The 18,160-nt window shown below is 40.6% G+C and overlaps 1 protein-coding gene across 1 annotated transcript in view; it reads left to right on the top strand.

Annotated features, from left to right (window-relative positions):
- The window catches only part of NCOA2 (nuclear receptor coactivator 2), a 180,607-nt gene extending 163,886 nt beyond the window's left edge, over positions 1–16,721 (top strand). The window contains exons 20-24 of the mRNA XM_017731233.1: positions 4–171; positions 1,015–1,192; positions 3,455–3,653; positions 9,495–9,587; positions 12,582–16,721. Of these exons, the coding sequence (XP_017586722.1) occupies positions 4–171; positions 1,015–1,192; positions 3,455–3,653; positions 9,495–9,587; positions 12,582–12,593 (650 nt within the window). The 3' untranslated portion in view covers positions 12,594–16,721. The remainder of the gene's footprint in view (positions 1–3; positions 172–1,014; positions 1,193–3,454; positions 3,654–9,494; positions 9,588–12,581) is intronic.
- The last annotated feature ends 1,439 nt before the right edge of the window (positions 16,722–18,160 follow it).

Raw genomic sequence — 18,160 nt, forward strand, 5'->3', positions numbered from 1 at the left:
AGGGGCAGATGCAGCAGCAGCAGCAGGTGCAGCAGCGGACGCTGATGATGCGAGGGCAAGGCTTGAGCATGACCCCCAGCATGGTGGCCACCGGTGGCATCCCAGCAACCATGAGCAACCCGCGCATCCCGCAGGCAAATGCACAGCAGTTTCCATTTCCTCCAAACTACGGTACTGGTTCCACCCCCCTCAGTGCATTTTGTCAGTCCTGACTCCCCCGTGTTCCCCCCTGTGCTGGGTCCAAGCCCCTGGTCCACAGGCTCTTGCCTGGCTCCCTGGGAAGAGTGGAAACCATGGTGGTTTGGACCCCTTGGAGGTTCCACTTTCCTAGCCCTAGTACCAGTTATTCTCCAAGCATCGCTCGCTCTTTGAGCAGTAGCAGAAGTGCAGTGTGTTTGTTTATATATAGATATATGCAGATAAATGTGTGTATGCACACACAAACACATATATGTGTATGTATTTGCTTGATGGACTCTGAATTTTGAGTGAACTAAACAAAAAACTCTTTAATTTAAATAATATATATCAGTTTTAGATAAGGCATTCAATTCCCTACCCCTAACCCAAAGTGTAATATGATAATTAATACCATTTCCTTTCTTTGTTTTACAAAGCCACAAACCACGTTGTTCTGGGCAGTTACCTCCATACAGTTATTGTTATACAGTTTCTTTATTTATACCTACTGTATAAGTTATATTATAATTATATTAAATAATATGTTATGTGAAAGTTCTGCTGATATAATAAATTATGCCCATCCATTTCTAAATTTGGTATCTACTCTTACTGATCTATTATCCTTTACACCAGTTTCTAATAGTAATAATGTTTCATAATAGTGCTTTCCCTCCATGTATTTGTAACTGCTTTATGAAAATGAAGAGACACAAAGTTAAAGGTTCCAGATAATATAAGTAGGACTGTGTAAGGACAAGTCAGCAGGTATGAGCTCTTGGTTTGTTTTAACTCTGAATGTACAGTGGGTAAATTTCTTGTTCTTTTCTTCAGGTATTAGTCAGCAGCCCGATCCAGGCTTCACAGGGGCCACCACGCCTCAGAGTCCACTGATGTCACCAAGGCTGGCTCACACTCAAAGCCCCATGATTCAGCAGTCTCAGGCTAATCCTGCCTATCAGTCCTCTACGGAGATGAATGGGTGGGCACAAGGGAATATGGGTGGTAACAGGTAAATCCAGAAGAAAACCAAAATGAACACATAGAATAATGGGGTCATTTATGGTCTACACTTACTTATGGGCTTGTTTTATGTAATTGTTCGTGTGTTTAGTTGTTGTTAACTATCTATCCTAAAAGAGATTTCTTTTCAATTTGGCTTGACGAATTGGTTTAAATTCTGTCTTCATACAAGGCGAAGTGAGTGCATAGCTAAAAGACCTGCATCCATACAATGCATTGCTTTGTCTGTGGTAACTGATCAAACACTGTGTGCCCTTAAGAAGCACCTGTGCTGCGCAGTGAACTCCAGCCCCTAATGTTTGTGTGGATGCATTTCTTCTGCATATGATTTTCATGTTATGCTCCCACACTGCTTTCCACATGGCTGGATCAGCTGAGCCAGAGCCTATGCATTCCCTACTGCTCTGGAATTGCAATGACTGGATTATCACCTCCCACTTTAAATGCTGGAGTGTAACCAGGTTCAGCCCATTAGTGCTTGCACATGCTGGGGGTCAGCATATAGCTGTCATTCCCTGACAGCATTGTAGCAATACCTCACGCATGCAGTCACCTTTTCAGCTGAGGCCCCTGCCCCTGTGGGTGTAGCTCTAATAATCAGTCTGTCCAAATCAAATGGGTTGGGTGTTGAACACTATCAGTAGGCAGCAGTGAGCTTCCAGATGACAGTGATCTGAGCTTTTCCTTGGAAGATGGGAGGAGCTATCAGGTACAGCCTGTATCACTTGGCACGGGGGTGCACACAGCTGTCTCTAGCACAAGTGCTTTTGTCATCCTGAAGTTCTCAGGCTGAGTGTCCTAGCACAGCAACAAATCTTTTTCCTGCTAGTTGACAAAGATTTAATAAACCCAGAACACCAGTATTTTATTGATGAGGCTCATCCAAGTAAAGTGCCCCTAAAGCAGGTGATTTATCTCTTATCCTCATCCTTGTCCATGCCTCATCCTCACTGTCTTCCTGAAGCATCTGCAGGGGGCATAGCTGTTGCTGTCATGGCTTCTGCCAAAAATGGCAGCAGGGGCAGCTCCATAAGTCCAATGGTTGGCTTTGCTGAACTGCAGCTCTACAGCAGAGACATGTCAAATGTGCTTACACAAGCCACTGAGTATTCACAATGATCTGTAGTGTACTGTTTCAGCCATCCAGATAACAACTTCAAATTGGGGTGAGGTGGCCTGAAAAGACATGGAATTGGAAGGAAGAGAATGGTGGGATTTTCTGGGTTTGGTCCTGTGCCCAGAATGCCGTTGCACTCCACCAAGTCTGAGTGCACAGCAAGAGCCTAACAGGGTACCCAAGTGCAAGGTTGAGCGTTAACCCTGAAAGATTTCCTCAGCTGTGGGAGCAGTGTTTCACAGGGAAGGGAAAGTCAGCCACTGATACAGACACAGCAGCTTTTCCAGTATTTCAGTCTAATGCAGATCCTCTAAACAGACACATTGTCAGTAATAATTCCTTCAGTGGCTGTTGAGTTATGCTCCAAGACTACAAAAGACTGATGTGTAAACAGTGGAGTGCATTTTAGGAAATGTAAAGAGTCTCTCATATGGCTTTCAACATAATGGGAAGGAAGATACTGTCCAGAAAGCACTTGGACTAAATAAAATCTGGGATGAGGTTTTCCACCTGAGTTACTCCTCTTTAAGTTGATCAGAAGTGCCCTTATAGGAACATGTAGGGTAATTGTCTTAGACTTTATGTTGTTTCTTACAGTGCCACATTTTCAAAACCTGATGCTAAGACCTAGTAAATAAATTTCTGCACAATTGCATGTCTATATTTGTGAGCCCGCTTGCCATAATTGTATGTGCAAATCTGGTATTCATATATGCAAATAGCCTATTTTGCAAAAAAGAAAGGTTATTACGCCATCTACGATTTCAGCTCAGCAGTCCTGTGCTGTGCTAACACTGGAGGTTAAAGGTGTTTTCCTCTCCCTCCAGGCATTACTTTAAAATACATACAAAGCTCCTTTAGACAGCTAATTGGCTGTTCTTGCACATGCATAACAGATTTGTACTCTGCCATAGTTTCACACGCAAAGGCATGCATTTTTGTGCACAGACATGGGACCTTAAATTTTGAAAATCTACTCCTTAGACATTAATGTAGCTGAAAACTGGTTTTTCCTTTGAAGTTGGAATAAATGACAGTATATACTAATTCTAGCTTAAGATATATTAAAAAAAGTTTCTTAGTGGCTTCAGCATTCTAAGTCTGACACATTGCTTTTTCCATTCCTTGCTGTAGCATGTTTTCACAACAGTCCCCACCACATTTTGGGCAGCAAGCAAGCACCAGCATGTACAACAATAACATGAACATCAATGTATCCATGGCAACCAACACAAGTGGTATGAACAACATGAACCAGATGACAGGGCAGATCAGCATGACCTCAGCGACCTCTGTGCCTACATCAGGGTTGTCCTCCATGGGTCCTGAGCAGGTGAGAATCTAAGGATGTGAGATGACAGCTAGAGGGTTTGCTTTTACTTCCAGTAGTTTTTCAGGTCCACTGCATTATGTTTCTCTTACTAGTTTTCTTGAGAAATGATGATGTTAAAAGGGCTTTGGTTTTAGCTCTGCACTCGAATAGCCAAGGTGACCAGTGAGGTAGAGAGCACTGTGGCTGTCTCCTGGACTTCCATGGGAAGCACGTGCTGATGGTAGCTCCTGTTCTGAGTAGTTAAGTCTCTGTAGCGCAGTTGCAGTTGCTGATTTTCCCAGCAGTGGAGGCTAGAACTGGATGGCAGGCAGCTGCTTCCTAGAGAGAAGAGCAAAAGCTGCCAGCATGGGCAGGGTTTGGAAGATGCTTCAACTGCCACAGGGTCTGTAGTCCCAGACAATAAATATTCAATCAGCTATCAGAACTATCCATGTGGCAACTTTACAAGCACAAAATGCACATTTTTTGTAATGTGGTGCATATAAAATAGGTTGCTGAATCAATAGGTAAGTAACCTGTTCTTTTCTGCTGAGAGGATGTTTGCACAGTCTTTCTTACTTGATACTGCTGCTTAGGATATCTGAAATAAGGAAAAATAACGTTTCTGTTTGTCGACCTGCAATTAAACTATCACAGTACATGCATAAGTGACAAACAAATCCTCTTCATTAACAGGCTCATGTATTTGTTTCAAAGCTGACTTTCAGGTTGTTTGAAATACAGCTAGTTCAAAAACACAGGCTTGAAATTATGGACTTTTTCTAGAAATATTGGCTGGAAAGTACCTCTTGTGTCTTCAGGTAACATCTCCTTCTATGGACATCTCTTGCTAAAACTTTTTCCTGATACCATAATGTTCCAGTTTAAAGCCGGTTATGTTAATGGCTTGTTAATGTATGACCTTTTTGCAGCCTAAATTTGATAACAAGAGAATTTGCTTTTCCAATATTGTCCTTTACCTTAAATAGCTCTTTTCTTTTCCTATATTTTAAAAAGATTCTATCAACATGAATTTTTTTTGTTAGTTTGAGATTGTTAGATTTTTTAGTTTTGGGTTTTGTGGTGTTTTTCTTGTAAGCCAAACAAGCCATGGTTTTTCAGTCTCTTAGGCTTTAAATTCCCCTTCCTTTCCTGCAGCTGTTCTAGTTTGAATCAGTATTTCCTAAGCACCAGAGCCATGTGCATAACATTACTTCTTCCCCATTTCTCTTGGAATACTCTGACAGATATAGCTGCAGATCACATTTGTCTTTTACAGCTGGTACATACTGGTGAACCAAAGTAATTTTGATACTCCCAAATCTGTCACCTTCTCTGATATTCCCAGTTGCTAAGCCCAATTATGGAAGACTTTTTTTATTATTAGTTCCCAAGTGAATAGAGTTGCACAAATTTAATGTAGTAAAACAATAGTAAAGCCAAAAAAGAAAAGAGAGGGGATTTAAAGGTGATGACCCAATCTGATTTCTCAGCATACCCATGCTACATATTTTTTTCTCAAGAACCTGAATTTACAAACTGCGTTGTAGAAAGAGATCTGGTTTTATTTCAAAGATTTCCATGCAGGCTACTGTTTCCCCTGGCACAGCTGTCACACTGCTTTTCCTTCCTGTTAGACTACAAGATCTTGTTTCAAGATAGCATTTATCTAACTTCCAGTAAGCTGAATAGGCTGAAGTTCTTTATCTATCTCAACATTTGGGTTTCAGCCCAGTAGATTTTTGGATCTACTTTAAACTCCGTTGTAACCTCCTCCTGGCAATATGAACAGAGTAATCAGAGACAGTGATTTAACAGTCATTGCACCAAAGCTGTGTAAAGTCAAGTTCTGCTTGTAATTTCTCTTCCAGACCATGGGTTGTCTTGGTTCTTTTGGTGACAATGTCACACTGAAAGCCTTGTGATGACCCCCCAAATTCTCCTCAACACATTCTACATAGATGAAACCTGCATTCTTTGTTCCCAAAAGGGTTGCCTCCCGCCTGTCTCCATCAAATTGCATTTCTTAGATTGAGTGTGTTTAAGCAAAGTCAGTGGCTCATTCTGTAACAGTAACCTGTTTTCCTCCGGATCTACCACCCCGGCCCTGTGTCATCTGCAAGCAAATGTTTTATGCTTGGTCTAGGCCAGAGGTGGCCAGCTGACAGCTGAGGGGCCATTTCTGGGCCACAAGACAGCACTTTTTAGTCCTCAGGAACGTGCTGTACTACTTTACATTTTCTTTCTTGAGAAACATGAATAGCTAAAAATGTATACTTGAATACTAAAATTGACACTTCTTTTTCCTATTTTCAGGGCATAGTGTTTTACTGTTTGACATTTTTATTTAGCAAGTGACCTAGACTCTGCTGAACTTTTTCTTGTAACTGGTGGTTTTCAAAATGACTGTATTTTCTGTAATTCTGCTGACTGTTGCCATTTCATTCATTCTTTGGGGTTTTCTTACACTGTCACCTACACTTCTGTTTACTTATTCAGTGTCACTTTTTGTTCCATAATACATAATTTGAACTTCACATGCTTGTCTCTTTCTAACCGCAGTGAGAGTAACAGTGATTACACTGCAAATGTGTTCTAGCTTTTGAAAAAAACCTCAACATTATTATTATTGGGTGGTTTTGGAAGTAAGGTGCCTGGACTTATTTACCTGGTGAGAAGCAGGTATATTACCCCTGGTACCAAACAGGTATTGTTGGCTCTCTCCTCTCTCGTTGTGGCACTGTGCTGTATCATACGGATATATCCAGAGCTCAGAAATACTGAGTTTGGTATTTATCTGATCATACTTCTGTTGTCTCCAACTTCTCTTTTTTACCACCTGGGCTCCAAGCATCACCAAGCAAAAAGATTATTTCCAAAATGGGCTTAGTAATTATTATATACTTAGAGGCTCTTTTATATATTTGAGGAATGAGATCTTGTCTCATTGTCATCTTCTCATAATTACATTAAATCTCTTCAGGCTGCTCTTACTAGTGTTTCTTCTAGGAGGCAGCTACCAGGAATGCTGAAATGCTAGCTGCCAGGTCTGCAGGTTCCTCCTGTCCGAAACAGCTTCCCCAGGCATTGAGAAAGTAAACCTTGCTGGTGTTGCACCATTCAGAGATCCTACTGTGCCCTTGTCCTCATCTTCTTGTTTGCACAGTGAGCTATTGCCATGGTTTTTGCCTGTTATTTATTTTGCATCGTGGATCCATGCTATTTACTGAGCTATCAAAGAAGCAATTTGAAACCTATGCAAGAAAAGAGGCTTTTCACTATATGAAATAACCCCCTATTTAGAAGTCCACTCAGAGGAGTTGCTCATTAATCTGCACAGGGCAGTACTCCCCAGGCCAAAATTATCATGGCATCTAAGAAGAGTTATCTTGAAATGTTATTTTGATTTCATTCAGCATACCAGATTAAAGGAGCTCTGGAGTGGTAGGAAACTTTTCTTGTTAGACACCTTGTATATAACTTTGCTTTACTAGCAGAAGACTATTGATTATGCTTAATTGCAAAGGAATTGTAAAACATATTTGTTCCTTTTTAGTCAGACTTAATATCTGATAATACAACTTTACCTTTCTTCAGAAAATTATAAAAACATGTCTATTTCTTTGTCCTTCTCCATACTTTTCTAATTGAATTTTTTTTGCAGTCAGAAAAGTTAATGTGGGGTGTTTTAAGGTCTTCTGAAGCAAATGTATTCATATGACAAAATACTAGGGGTTTTTTAATGGGTGTTTTTTGAGTTTGGGTTGGGGTTTTTTTGTATCTGATACCATGTCAGGATTCTTGCATCATCACTGGCAAAGAGATTCTGTAATAGAAACTTCATTGATGCCTTTGCTATCCTTTTCTGGTGGCCTGGAGCCACCTTCCTTTTCTGTATCTGTCCTAAGTGCCTTGAGGCAAATCATGCGGTCATCTTTTCGTTCCAAAACTGCTGTTGATTCAGGATACAATTTTTTTTATTTCTGCTTTTCATTTTTGCCTCCTTTTGTCTACTGAACAATCAGAAAAGGTATTTGTGTTTGCACATTCTGATGAATGTTGATTAATAGCAGAAAGCACTTTTTAAACATGGAATCACCAAATGCACGTAGATAGAGCTGCAAAGCTGTTTTCTTTCTTTCTGAATAAAATAACATGGTTCTCTTTCCTTCTGATTTAAATTTTCACATTCAGGTTTAAAAATCTGTCCACTTTAAGAAACAGAAAGCATCACTAGGAGGCTTGCAGCACTTAATCAATTTCTTTGGAGTTAAAATTCCTATGGCACAAATATTTTAAGTTTTTTATCTTTCCCATTGAATTGTAGTCTTGTCTCTGGCAGCATCTGAAAACAATCTTTAGGTGGTTGTATATGATTGCATTTTTCAAAATCAGTGAGTGGCAACAGATATAACAGGCAGGAGGACCTGAAATGAGAAGGCTTGGTGTGGTAAATTCAAGATGGTCTTCCTGGACAAGAGAAGGCTGAGACAGGATCTGTCCAATATATATGAAAGTATCTGGAGGGAGGATGTAAAAAGGATGGAGTTGGGCTCTTCTTGCAGGCTCTACTCAGTGGTGCCAAGCATTAGGACAAGAGGCAACGGGCAGAAACTGATGCACAGGAAGTTCCACCTGCATATGAGGAAGAACTTCTTTACTGTGCGGGTGACTGCAGTGGGACAGGTTGCCCAGGGAGGTTGTGGAGTCTCCCTCCCTGGAGATACTCAGGAAGCCCCTAGACACAACCCCTAGAGCAGTGTGCTCTGGGATGACTCTGCTTGAGCATGGAGGTTGGAGCAGCTGACCCACTGGGGTCACTTCCACCCTTATCCATTCTGTGATTTTGTGATTCCCCCCATGCTGCAGCAGGTTGCTGTAGCTGAAGTGGGTTACTCCACAGGGAGAATTTATTCTCTTTGGAAACACACGTCTCCTAAAGGACTGGTAACACAGAAAACATCTTTTTCCTTCCTGAGAGATCTGGAGGGCTATATCTTCACTATTATCACATCATCTACTCTGAGGGAAATAACAGAGAGAATCAAATCAACAAAGACTCCCTAGAAAGAGGTTTCTTTCCCTGTAAAACTTCTAGGGAAAGGTGTTTCTTATAATATTTCAGAACCTTGCTGAAGGGCTCTGTTTTGTATTTTATGCCAGTTCCTACATGGTGAGATTAATCCTTTGACTGAGAAAGCAATGCTGTAAATTTGGCTAGCTACTCTTTTCACATAACTAAGCTTGACAGACCTTTTGGTTGTGCAGAAATGCTCAGCTTCAATACTTTCCTGTGACTGTGTTCAGAAAATTGTGGAGACCATCCCTTTGGGAAAGCATGCCACTGCATGTTTTCCCATTTAATGCTACCTTTCTCCCATAGCTTACAAAAAGAAAAGTATTGTTAAAATTAAGTCAGTAGTTGGTATAATTTAGTCTACATGTTATCTCATCAGGCTTTGAAAAAATTTTGTGGTGCTTTGCAAGCAGCAAAGCCATGTGTTACTGAGGTTAGGAAAGTAGTTACTTGTTTCTGCTTTCAGAACTTTGATAGCAGAGATGTCCTCTTCAGATAACATTGACCTAATTTATGGAGCCTGCTTTGTAAAACATGCATAAGGGTCCTAGTATCAGGAATTAAATCTTTGTTGTTACTTGTGAAGCAGAATAATATGAGTCAAACACATGCTGTGCAAGAGGAGTGCCTGGCTCTACAGTCACTTCCCTGACTGTAGCATCGTCTTAGGAGTGGGTGTTGGTGCATGCAAGTAGTGTAATGGTCTGTAACACTTCTTTTTAATTCCCAGCCCTCCTCCCAAAGTGTTTTTTGATTCATTCTCCTTAATATCTTGTTACCAATAGGTTAATGATCCTGCTATGAGGGGAGGAGGCAATCTCTTTCCAAACCAGCTGCCTGGAATGGATATGATAAAGCAGGACGGAGATGCAGCACGGGTAAGAAATGGGGTACGGGTGCAGCAGGACTATGAATATGCTGTGGCTGGAGCGGATACGGTATCTTTTTACTTACAACGTTACGAGTGCCCTGAATAATAGTAATTAACGTGAGGGAGGCGCACTCTGTGGACACAGAGAAGGAAGGAGGGAGGGAGGGACGGACGGACGGACGGACAGACCGCGGGCGGCCGAGCGGCGCGGGGGAGGCGCCATCTAGCGGCGGGGCGCCGCCCCGCCTCCTGGGCCAGGGCGCGGTGACGTTCCCTGCTGTCCAAGAAGAGGAGTTTGAGTAGCAGGGGAAATTAGGAACATCTGTCTGAAAAGTTAGTAACATGAATGAAAACGAAGAATGTGAAAGTACTGAGGTAGAAGTAGCCATGCATGTATTTTATTGTATCCTTGTCTTTTTTGTATTCATATGTATTTAAAACCTCCCGGATGCCAATTCTTCTCACACCTTCATTGTTCACATAAATATACAAATGTCTGTTTCCAAGAGTGAGGGATCTGTCCATAAAGAGTCTCTTCTGCAACCATTTCATGGTCACTTTGATTAATGAAAGGATGCAGTGTGTTCTGCTCTAGCAGAAGTTGTTATATACCAAGGTGTTATTACAGAATCATAATAGTTTGGGTTGGAAGGGACCTTAGAAATATCTAGTTCTAACCCCCTGCCATGGATGGGGACAGCCCCTACCATTAGACCAGGTTGCTCAAAGCCCCATCCAACACTGAACATTTCCAGGGATGAGGCATCCACAATTTGTTTGGGCAACCTGTTCCAGTGCCTCATCACATTCACAGTAATGAATTTCTTCTTATACCTAATCTTAACCTACTCTCTTTCAGTGTAAAGCCATTGCCCCCTCTCCTGTCACTATGTGCCATTGTAAAAAGTCCCTCTCCAGCTCTCTTGTGGGCCTTTTTAGGTACTGGCAGGCTGCTAGAAGGTCTCCTACTTAGTGCATTCTCTAACCAGTTAAATTTCATGTGCTAAGAGAAGCCTGACTGTCAGAGAAGAAAATACCAAGTACTGCTGAGGAAAGAAAGGGGAAAAGGATGTTGAGACAGAAGCAGACTAAAGGAGGAGGTAGATTTTAAAAATTAGTTGAAGAGAGAAGGAAAAGAGAGTGAATGTGACAGAAAGGGTACAAGAGATGGTGGACATAAGTCAGGGTGCAGGTGAAAAGAAATAAGTGGCATGACTTTGGGCAGGGAATCTCTGGGGTGTAAAATTAAAATAATGGAGTCAGTGCCGTGACAATGAGAGGGACAGTAGCAATGCATGAGAGAAGCTTTGTCTCACCTGAAGAAAAGCAACTTCTTAAAACCTCTCAAATTATTTGGAAAGGTACTTCCAAATTATTTTGGACTAAAATTTTGTAATTTTACGTTTATTTTACCAATATACCTGTGACTGCCAATGCAAATGCAGTTTATATACGCTGTAAATACCTTTCACTGAACTTTGAACTGTAATAGAGGTTAAACAACTGCTTTTGTCATGCAACTGAGCCATAAACTACTGCTACATAACTTTTTTTTTAAGAAAGTTTAAGCCGTGTAATTAATGTGCAACTGTTGCAGTACATAATTTTTTTCAAGTTGCTGGTATAGTGGGAGTGTTTATTTAGTATCTCTCTGGAGATACTGTTTGCTAAATGTCCACCCTGAAAATAAGGACATCTTTGGATTTTCACTTTTGTTTCCCCTTTATCTTCAAAAAACCACTAACAGGGTCCCTGAACTGCCTCTCAACATGTTAGAAAGAGGAGTCAAAGTTTGGTTTGTCCGTATTAGTCAGGGCATGAGCGATATGAGTGTGGTGTCTCTGTGCTATGATGAAGGAAGGAGGAGCCACGATCAGGGCTCAGTGCTGCCCATGGCTGGTCACCCCCTGAGGGGTCCAGCTGCACCAGCTAAACTGGGAATAGAGGATGTACAAAACATAGGGCCTTGCTTTCCTGACACTGACTTTATTTGTCAATAAACCTACATTTCTGTGCCTTGTGTGAAGGCAGAGGAGGGTGTGGTAAGGTCCAAAGCACGGTGTAGACAGCTTCCAGAAGGCAGCCTAGCAGCTTGCACGTGGACTGGAGAGAAGACTGCCTGCCTTCCCACCCACCAGCCCTGTCCCTGGGCAAACAGGGCCTTCCTTATGCGTGGCAGGAAGCTGTGAGCAAAGAGCTGCTCCACAGCCAGAGCCACAGGATATGAGTGAAAAGAAACCCCAGGGGAGTAGGAAAATGGGTTTGGCTGGATTGACTCTCTGACCTGACTGACCACAGCACCCCATGGGAGCAGGCATTTACAAGGAGAGAAGACAGGCACAGATTGCAGCCACTGGAAGGAGTAGTCTTAAAACAACTGTGAAAACCACATCCTGATGGTTTTTTGAATAAGAAAGAAGATAATCAACTCAGTTGAAACCAGTTTGTACTATATTTGTGTAAAGACGTTGCAAGGGTATTAAGTATGAGGTAAAAAACATCTCTAGGGATCGATAGCTGAAGATGGTTTTACTTCTTTATTCCCTTTTTCATTATGAGTCTTGGAAGGGAAAGTGAGCCAGGGCAGTTTTTTCCTTTGATGGTGATGCAGCAGTAAGAGAGGTTTTTGCACATATTGTGAGAATGAGACTTCTCTTAAACCCTATTGCCATGCCTTCAGCTGGAGTTTACAAAAGATGGATGATCCTGAGTTGCTATAATATCCAGGATAATTGGAATGAATTAAGGACCTAAGAATGCAGTGAAATTAAACCCCCACTGATACCAAAGGAACTAAATTGCTGGTCAGTTGTATCAGTGTACACAAAGAATAGTTCAGCTTTATAAATTCCAATGAAATTTCAGGTGTAAAGCATTACAGGAATGCACAGTTGACAGCAGATGTTGCACTCCAACGTCCCAGATCTCATTGACCTATCTATCTTCACTATCCCAGCAGGAAGAATTCATTGGTTTTTTCCCCATTTCTCTTCTTTTGCAGAAATATTGCTGACCCTGAGGGTGGTTTGGTTGCTCCTTTCTTCAGCTGACTGGGCTTAGGGCCCCAAATCCTTACCAGTTTGAAGAGCTGCGTCTGTTTGTCGTGTCCCAGAGAAGCTGCCAGCCCCGGCGGCTGCCTGCTGCCGACAGGACTCAGCCCTGCCTTCCTGAGGGGAGCCGGGTGGTCGTTGCCGAAGAGCAGCCTCTTCTTTGACAGTCTGAAGCTAGCGTACAGACATTGCTCAGTCTGTTCACTGCATTCACCTTAGTGCAACTTAGATCTCTCCTGCAAAGTAAATGTTGACAGGCAATTTTCATAAACCATGTCAGATTGAATGTATTTAAATGTATGTATTTAAGGAAAAACAACCATGCTCTTGTTCTGTTTCTGTTTAGTTCTAGACCTTGGGGTTTTTTTGCTTTGTTTTCCCTGGCTTACTCAGTCTGGTGCAAAGGATTCAGTTCTGTCTGAAAACTGGTGTTTTAGACTAAGGCCTGCATTTTGGGGCAGAGAGGAGGCCTGGAGGAGGGCATAGAAGCAACGTCTGGTACATATAGAGACCTCCAACAAGCACGTTCCACTGACAGCAAGTCAGAGAAGATCAACTGATGCAGAAAACTATACAGACCAATTCTGAATGGGGTTAAAGTTGTAAAACAGATGAAAATTACCCTGCGAGAGGGCTGTTTATAAGGGGTGATTTGGTTGGGTTTTGTGGTAGTGTTTATGATGCAAGTCATGAATCCAAACATACAAGTTGGTTACATTCTCATTTAATTAAATTCCTAACAATCAGCAAATCTGTTTTTTTTAACTTGGCTCTCCTGACCTCTGTCATCTTCTTCTTTCTAATAGAATTAAAAACCAGGTTACTCCGTTATTTCCTTAGGTGTGTTTCCAGCAATCTGCACAGCCAGTTACTGGATGCCAAACAGCAAAGTTCGATGGTAATGCATGTACTGATTATGGTAGTGGCAGAATGGGTGCATAATATCAAAGATACCTGCTGTAAAGCATGATAATTTCTGGTTCCCATCCCCTTAGCTGGGAAGATAACAATTCCTGTAATACCTATAGCAGATATCACTACAGACTTCACCACTATCGTGTTTCTCATTATTTTAAAGCAGTGTGGACTACGAGGACGTTTTGTAAGGTACATAAAATCCAGTTTATATGTAAACAAGCAATAATTTAAGTTGAAAACTTAAGTGTTTTACTTGTATAATTTTTGTGAGATATACATGTTGTGAAGTTGATTCCAAATGAGGTACTTCAGTATTAAATTAGATATCTTCTTAGCCGTGTGTGTCTCCTGGAAGAGTGTTTTGTAAAGGATCACAATGCCTTGATTAGACCTAATTTGTAGGCTTGAGACTTCTCATTTTCTAAGCCTTGTGATTCTGCTCATAATATCATTTAACTAACCTATATTATATGCAGCCACTGTAGGAACCAGTTCTTGATTTTTGTATGTTTATATCTTTTCGTAACAAATCTTAGAAAAACTGTTACTAAGCAGGCCACTGTTAAGGCATGTTGGTTTTTTTCCTTGCCCACTGTGGTTTGAATAATCTTTTACTATACTGACATCAGTTTCTGAGGACTTGGAATATTAAGAAATTGATGAGTTTGACCTTTGTTTTCTTTCTGCTGACTCCTAATTGTTTAGGAATGGTACTCCCTAATTTAGTGCTCCCAGTGAGACTCTCCAAACCGCGCTCCCCCTCCATCTTTCCCTGTGGAGTGCTGGAGAGGGGAATTGGAGGCACAAAAGGTAAAGATCATGGGTTGAGATAAGAACAATTTAATGGAAACAGCAATGAGATAAAAAACAGTGACAGCTACAATACTAGTGACAGAGGGTACAAGAAAGAGACAAACGATTCTCACGGAAACCCACGACGTGCCCGACGCTCCCTCCGCAACTGCGCTGATCCAGAAGAGAGCCCTTCTCCTGGGAAGAGACTCCCTTCCCCCGCCCCAGCAATGATGTGAGGTGGTATAGAATAACCTCTGGGTCCTAGCCATGCCCTCTCCTGGCTACTGCAAAAGTTAACCCTATCCTGGCCGGAACCAGGACACTAATCCACAAACTTTCTAACCTGAACGCAATTTTTTTGGTGTAATGTAAAATGCAATGCATTTTATAATATCTAATCAGCCCTGCCTTTTGGGATTGAAAGGTTTGTCGTGTTGTCATTTAATTTGTTTTGGTATTCAGGTGGGAGTTTGAATGAAATAGCAGCCATTCTATGTTAAGGCTGAGGAAAATATGGTAAAGGCTGTTTCTGTGTTCATCCCTTAAGAGGACAGTGCCACCATTCTAGAGAAGCAACAATTTTTCAGCTGTCACCACTCTGTTGCCAAACTCAAACAGAATATTTAGTCAGCTGAGTCATTCTTTCACCTGCTGATGGGAAAAAATAACCATCAGCCCTGACCTCCACAGCCTCATTACTACAACATTAGTGTTGAACTTGCATTATATATCTGACAAAAAATTGCTTATATAAGAAATGTATAAATTTGAAGGAATTAATTTCATGCACCACAAAGTGTAAATGAGTTTTAAAATAATTTTTTGCTATTCCATTCTTTTTTGGTTCTTAACTGTAACCTCTGAAGATAGATTATTCTTTTTCACAGTGGAAAAAAATAGTTTAAATTTGTCCCATTTCACAACAGACCTGCAAACCCATATCTGTAGTGATTATGAGACTTCATCATCCATTGACATTTTGAAAGAAAGGAGATTGTACCTATCACTTTGGCTCCGTTTGGGTTCATTGTGACTTTTGTCGTCTTCTAAGTAATGAAAGAGAAAAGTGAGTGAAGGAATCTTCTGATCATATTGATCACTATAGAAACAAAAAAGCCAAATCAATTCCCTTCATTATCAGTATTTTTCATCCTGTATACAGTAAATTTGTCGGAGAAAGTACTTGGATTTTGTTTAAGAGAACAATTAATCAGTGTTCTATTTACATTCTTAAATGTGAAAGGCGCATAATGTGAAAAATAAGCATATATACACGGTCGCACGACCTGTTTAAGTGTTCATGTAATGTGGTGAGTTTAAAAAGTGAAGTGAGCTGTTTTGCTACAAGGAGTTAATTTGTACTCAATCCTTAAAATATTGTCCCACACCAGTATCCCTTTGGGCCTGTATTAATTAAAAGCAATGTTTTTGCAGTTTATACAATACATTTTTTAATCTTTGTTTAAAAGCGGAATTCATATGGGCTTAACAGAAGAAACGGGTGGCACAGCTCCACTTGCAGAACCCAAAGATACACAATCAGTTTTGAAATGCAACTTAAGCCATTAATTGTTGGTGTGAATTTAAAAGTTTTCTAGTATTTGTATGGTAGTATGCTGCCTAAGAGCAAAAGCATTCTCTGCACAAAAGAAAATTTACTGTAGTGGCTTTGATTTTAATTAGAATTTTCTCCCTGGTGTTTCTTTGTAGACTAAAACAAAATCTTTTAAGTTTCTTACTACAGGTAAAAGCTATGTGCAAGAACCTCAAAATGCTAAAATCTAGCATAATGCCTTAGATCTGTTTTTAAGTCTTGTATATTCCTACATAGCTGTCTGATGTATTATATTTGTATAGTGAATTGTGTACAATTTTGGAATAAGTGCATCATCACTTAATCTTTATGTTGTTCAATAGAGATGATGGACACATTTCTTCAAACATTTACTGTCATTTAATTTTTTTCCCTTTATGTCATTTGTGGGTTTTATTTGTACAGTTCATCATGAAGTTGCATCTGAGATGTGTGTATATGAAAAGATTATACAAGGGTAAAATTAAGCAATATATAAACTATGGTTCTTCAGGAGAAAGCTTACAGTGTTTCAGGTTGTGATTTATTTTCAAAACGGAGTTGACTCTGAACATCACTTTGTTCACCTGCATTGATGTTTGTATTTCTAGTGTTAGCAGTTTATGCAAAGGTAGATATATTCAGAGAAATTTTAAATACATTTATGCAAGTTAATATTGCTTTGCTGATGCTATTTGCTTATTTGATGTTAAATAATGCTATTGTAAATAAAGAATTCTGTTGTTATTGCATCATTTAATAAATTTTAATGCCTTCGGGTTTTACATGGCTTTAGAGATTTCAACATGTTTCTGTTGTGTCTTCATTTGTTCATAGAAGGGTATAAGATGTAGCACTAAAGCACTCCAGGGTAGATGGATTGCTGGGTTTTAAAAAGGCAGCAGGCTTTGGTGATGAATTTATATTCCAGCTAGTTGTTACTTGCAAGGCCTTTCATCTTTTTAGTGCTATATTAACTGAAAATGTTTATCTCATGGCTTAATATGAGAACAGTTCATTATGAACAGTCAGGATGAAATGGGTGTCTTTCATGGCAGTGTCAGCAGAAGCAGACCTCAAATGTGGAGATGAGTAGAGTTATGGCTTGTTCTCCTTGCTATGCCAAATGGTGGATTTAAGACAGTTGAAAAGGTTTGATTGGTCATTTGGAAAAAAAAAATAAAAAGAGCTACAAGAATGCTTGTAGCATTCAAGAATGTACAATGTACAAGAATGATGTTGTCTCCGGGAAATGGATGAGGCAGAAAAACTATTTATATTAAAAGTTTTCAGAAATTAAAGTTATTTTATTTAAAGTTATTTTTCAAATACTAGTAACATTTTGCCATTCCCACCAAAACAAGGCTTCTCCTGCAGTTCTCTTGTCTTCAGCAAAATGTTGGCGATACGAAGAAACTAATGCCACATTAAGGAAACCAAGGAAGGAAGTTTCTTCCCAATGTAGAGTCAGAAGCAAGTAGAGAAAACATCCATGTAGTAAAAGGCAAAATGTTTCCAATGGGAACCTTGCCTTTATACACTCTTGTAGTTAATTAATATTGGAAAGAAGATACAACAGTTTTAGGTAAGACTCCTGGCATCAAAATATGATGAGCTAATGATGACGTCTGATGTAACTGGCTTTATGAAAGAGAAGTGCTGCCTTTTACTTTCTAGATCAGGCTTTGTTGACAGAGACCAGTGCATGTGACATGTGGACACGTTCTTCTAACCTGATGTCATGACCAAAGAAAAACTTACTGCCTTTTGAAGGTCCTTCTCATGGTAACTGGTACGTTGAGTCTTGCAGACCAGACTTTTCACAGGGGTGCCTGGAGCTCATGAATTATTCCCCAGCTTGTTGCTCACCACTTGTGGTTCTCCATGTGTCGTTTCAGCATAACAGGAGGGCTCTGTGTCCCGTATGCTTGGGCTCAGGCTATGGCAAGGGCAGAGCAGCCAGTGGTGTCTGCCCTCTGCCTTGGTTCTTGGACTATGAAGTGTGGAGATAGACATGCCAAGTACAGCCTGAGTGGGCCTCTTGACTGAACTCACACCCTGTCTCCTGGAACAGTCATCACAGTGAAACCTTCCTGATGGATTAGTTCTTATCCTGAAGAAAGCAGAACTCAGAGCTGCCTTGAGTGATTCTGTTGGCCTTGTGCACGTAGTGGATATAAATGGCTTGTGTCATCTCACCTTCAGGAAATCCCTGCTGGCACTTCAGCTGAATTCTAGCTTTTA

Source organism: Corvus brachyrhynchos, unplaced genomic scaffold (genome assembly GCF_000691975.1).
Source record: "Corvus brachyrhynchos isolate BGI_N302 unplaced genomic scaffold, ASM69197v1 scaffold633, whole genome shotgun sequence".
Classification (NCBI taxonomy): domain Eukaryota; kingdom Metazoa; phylum Chordata; class Aves; order Passeriformes; family Corvidae; genus Corvus; species Corvus brachyrhynchos.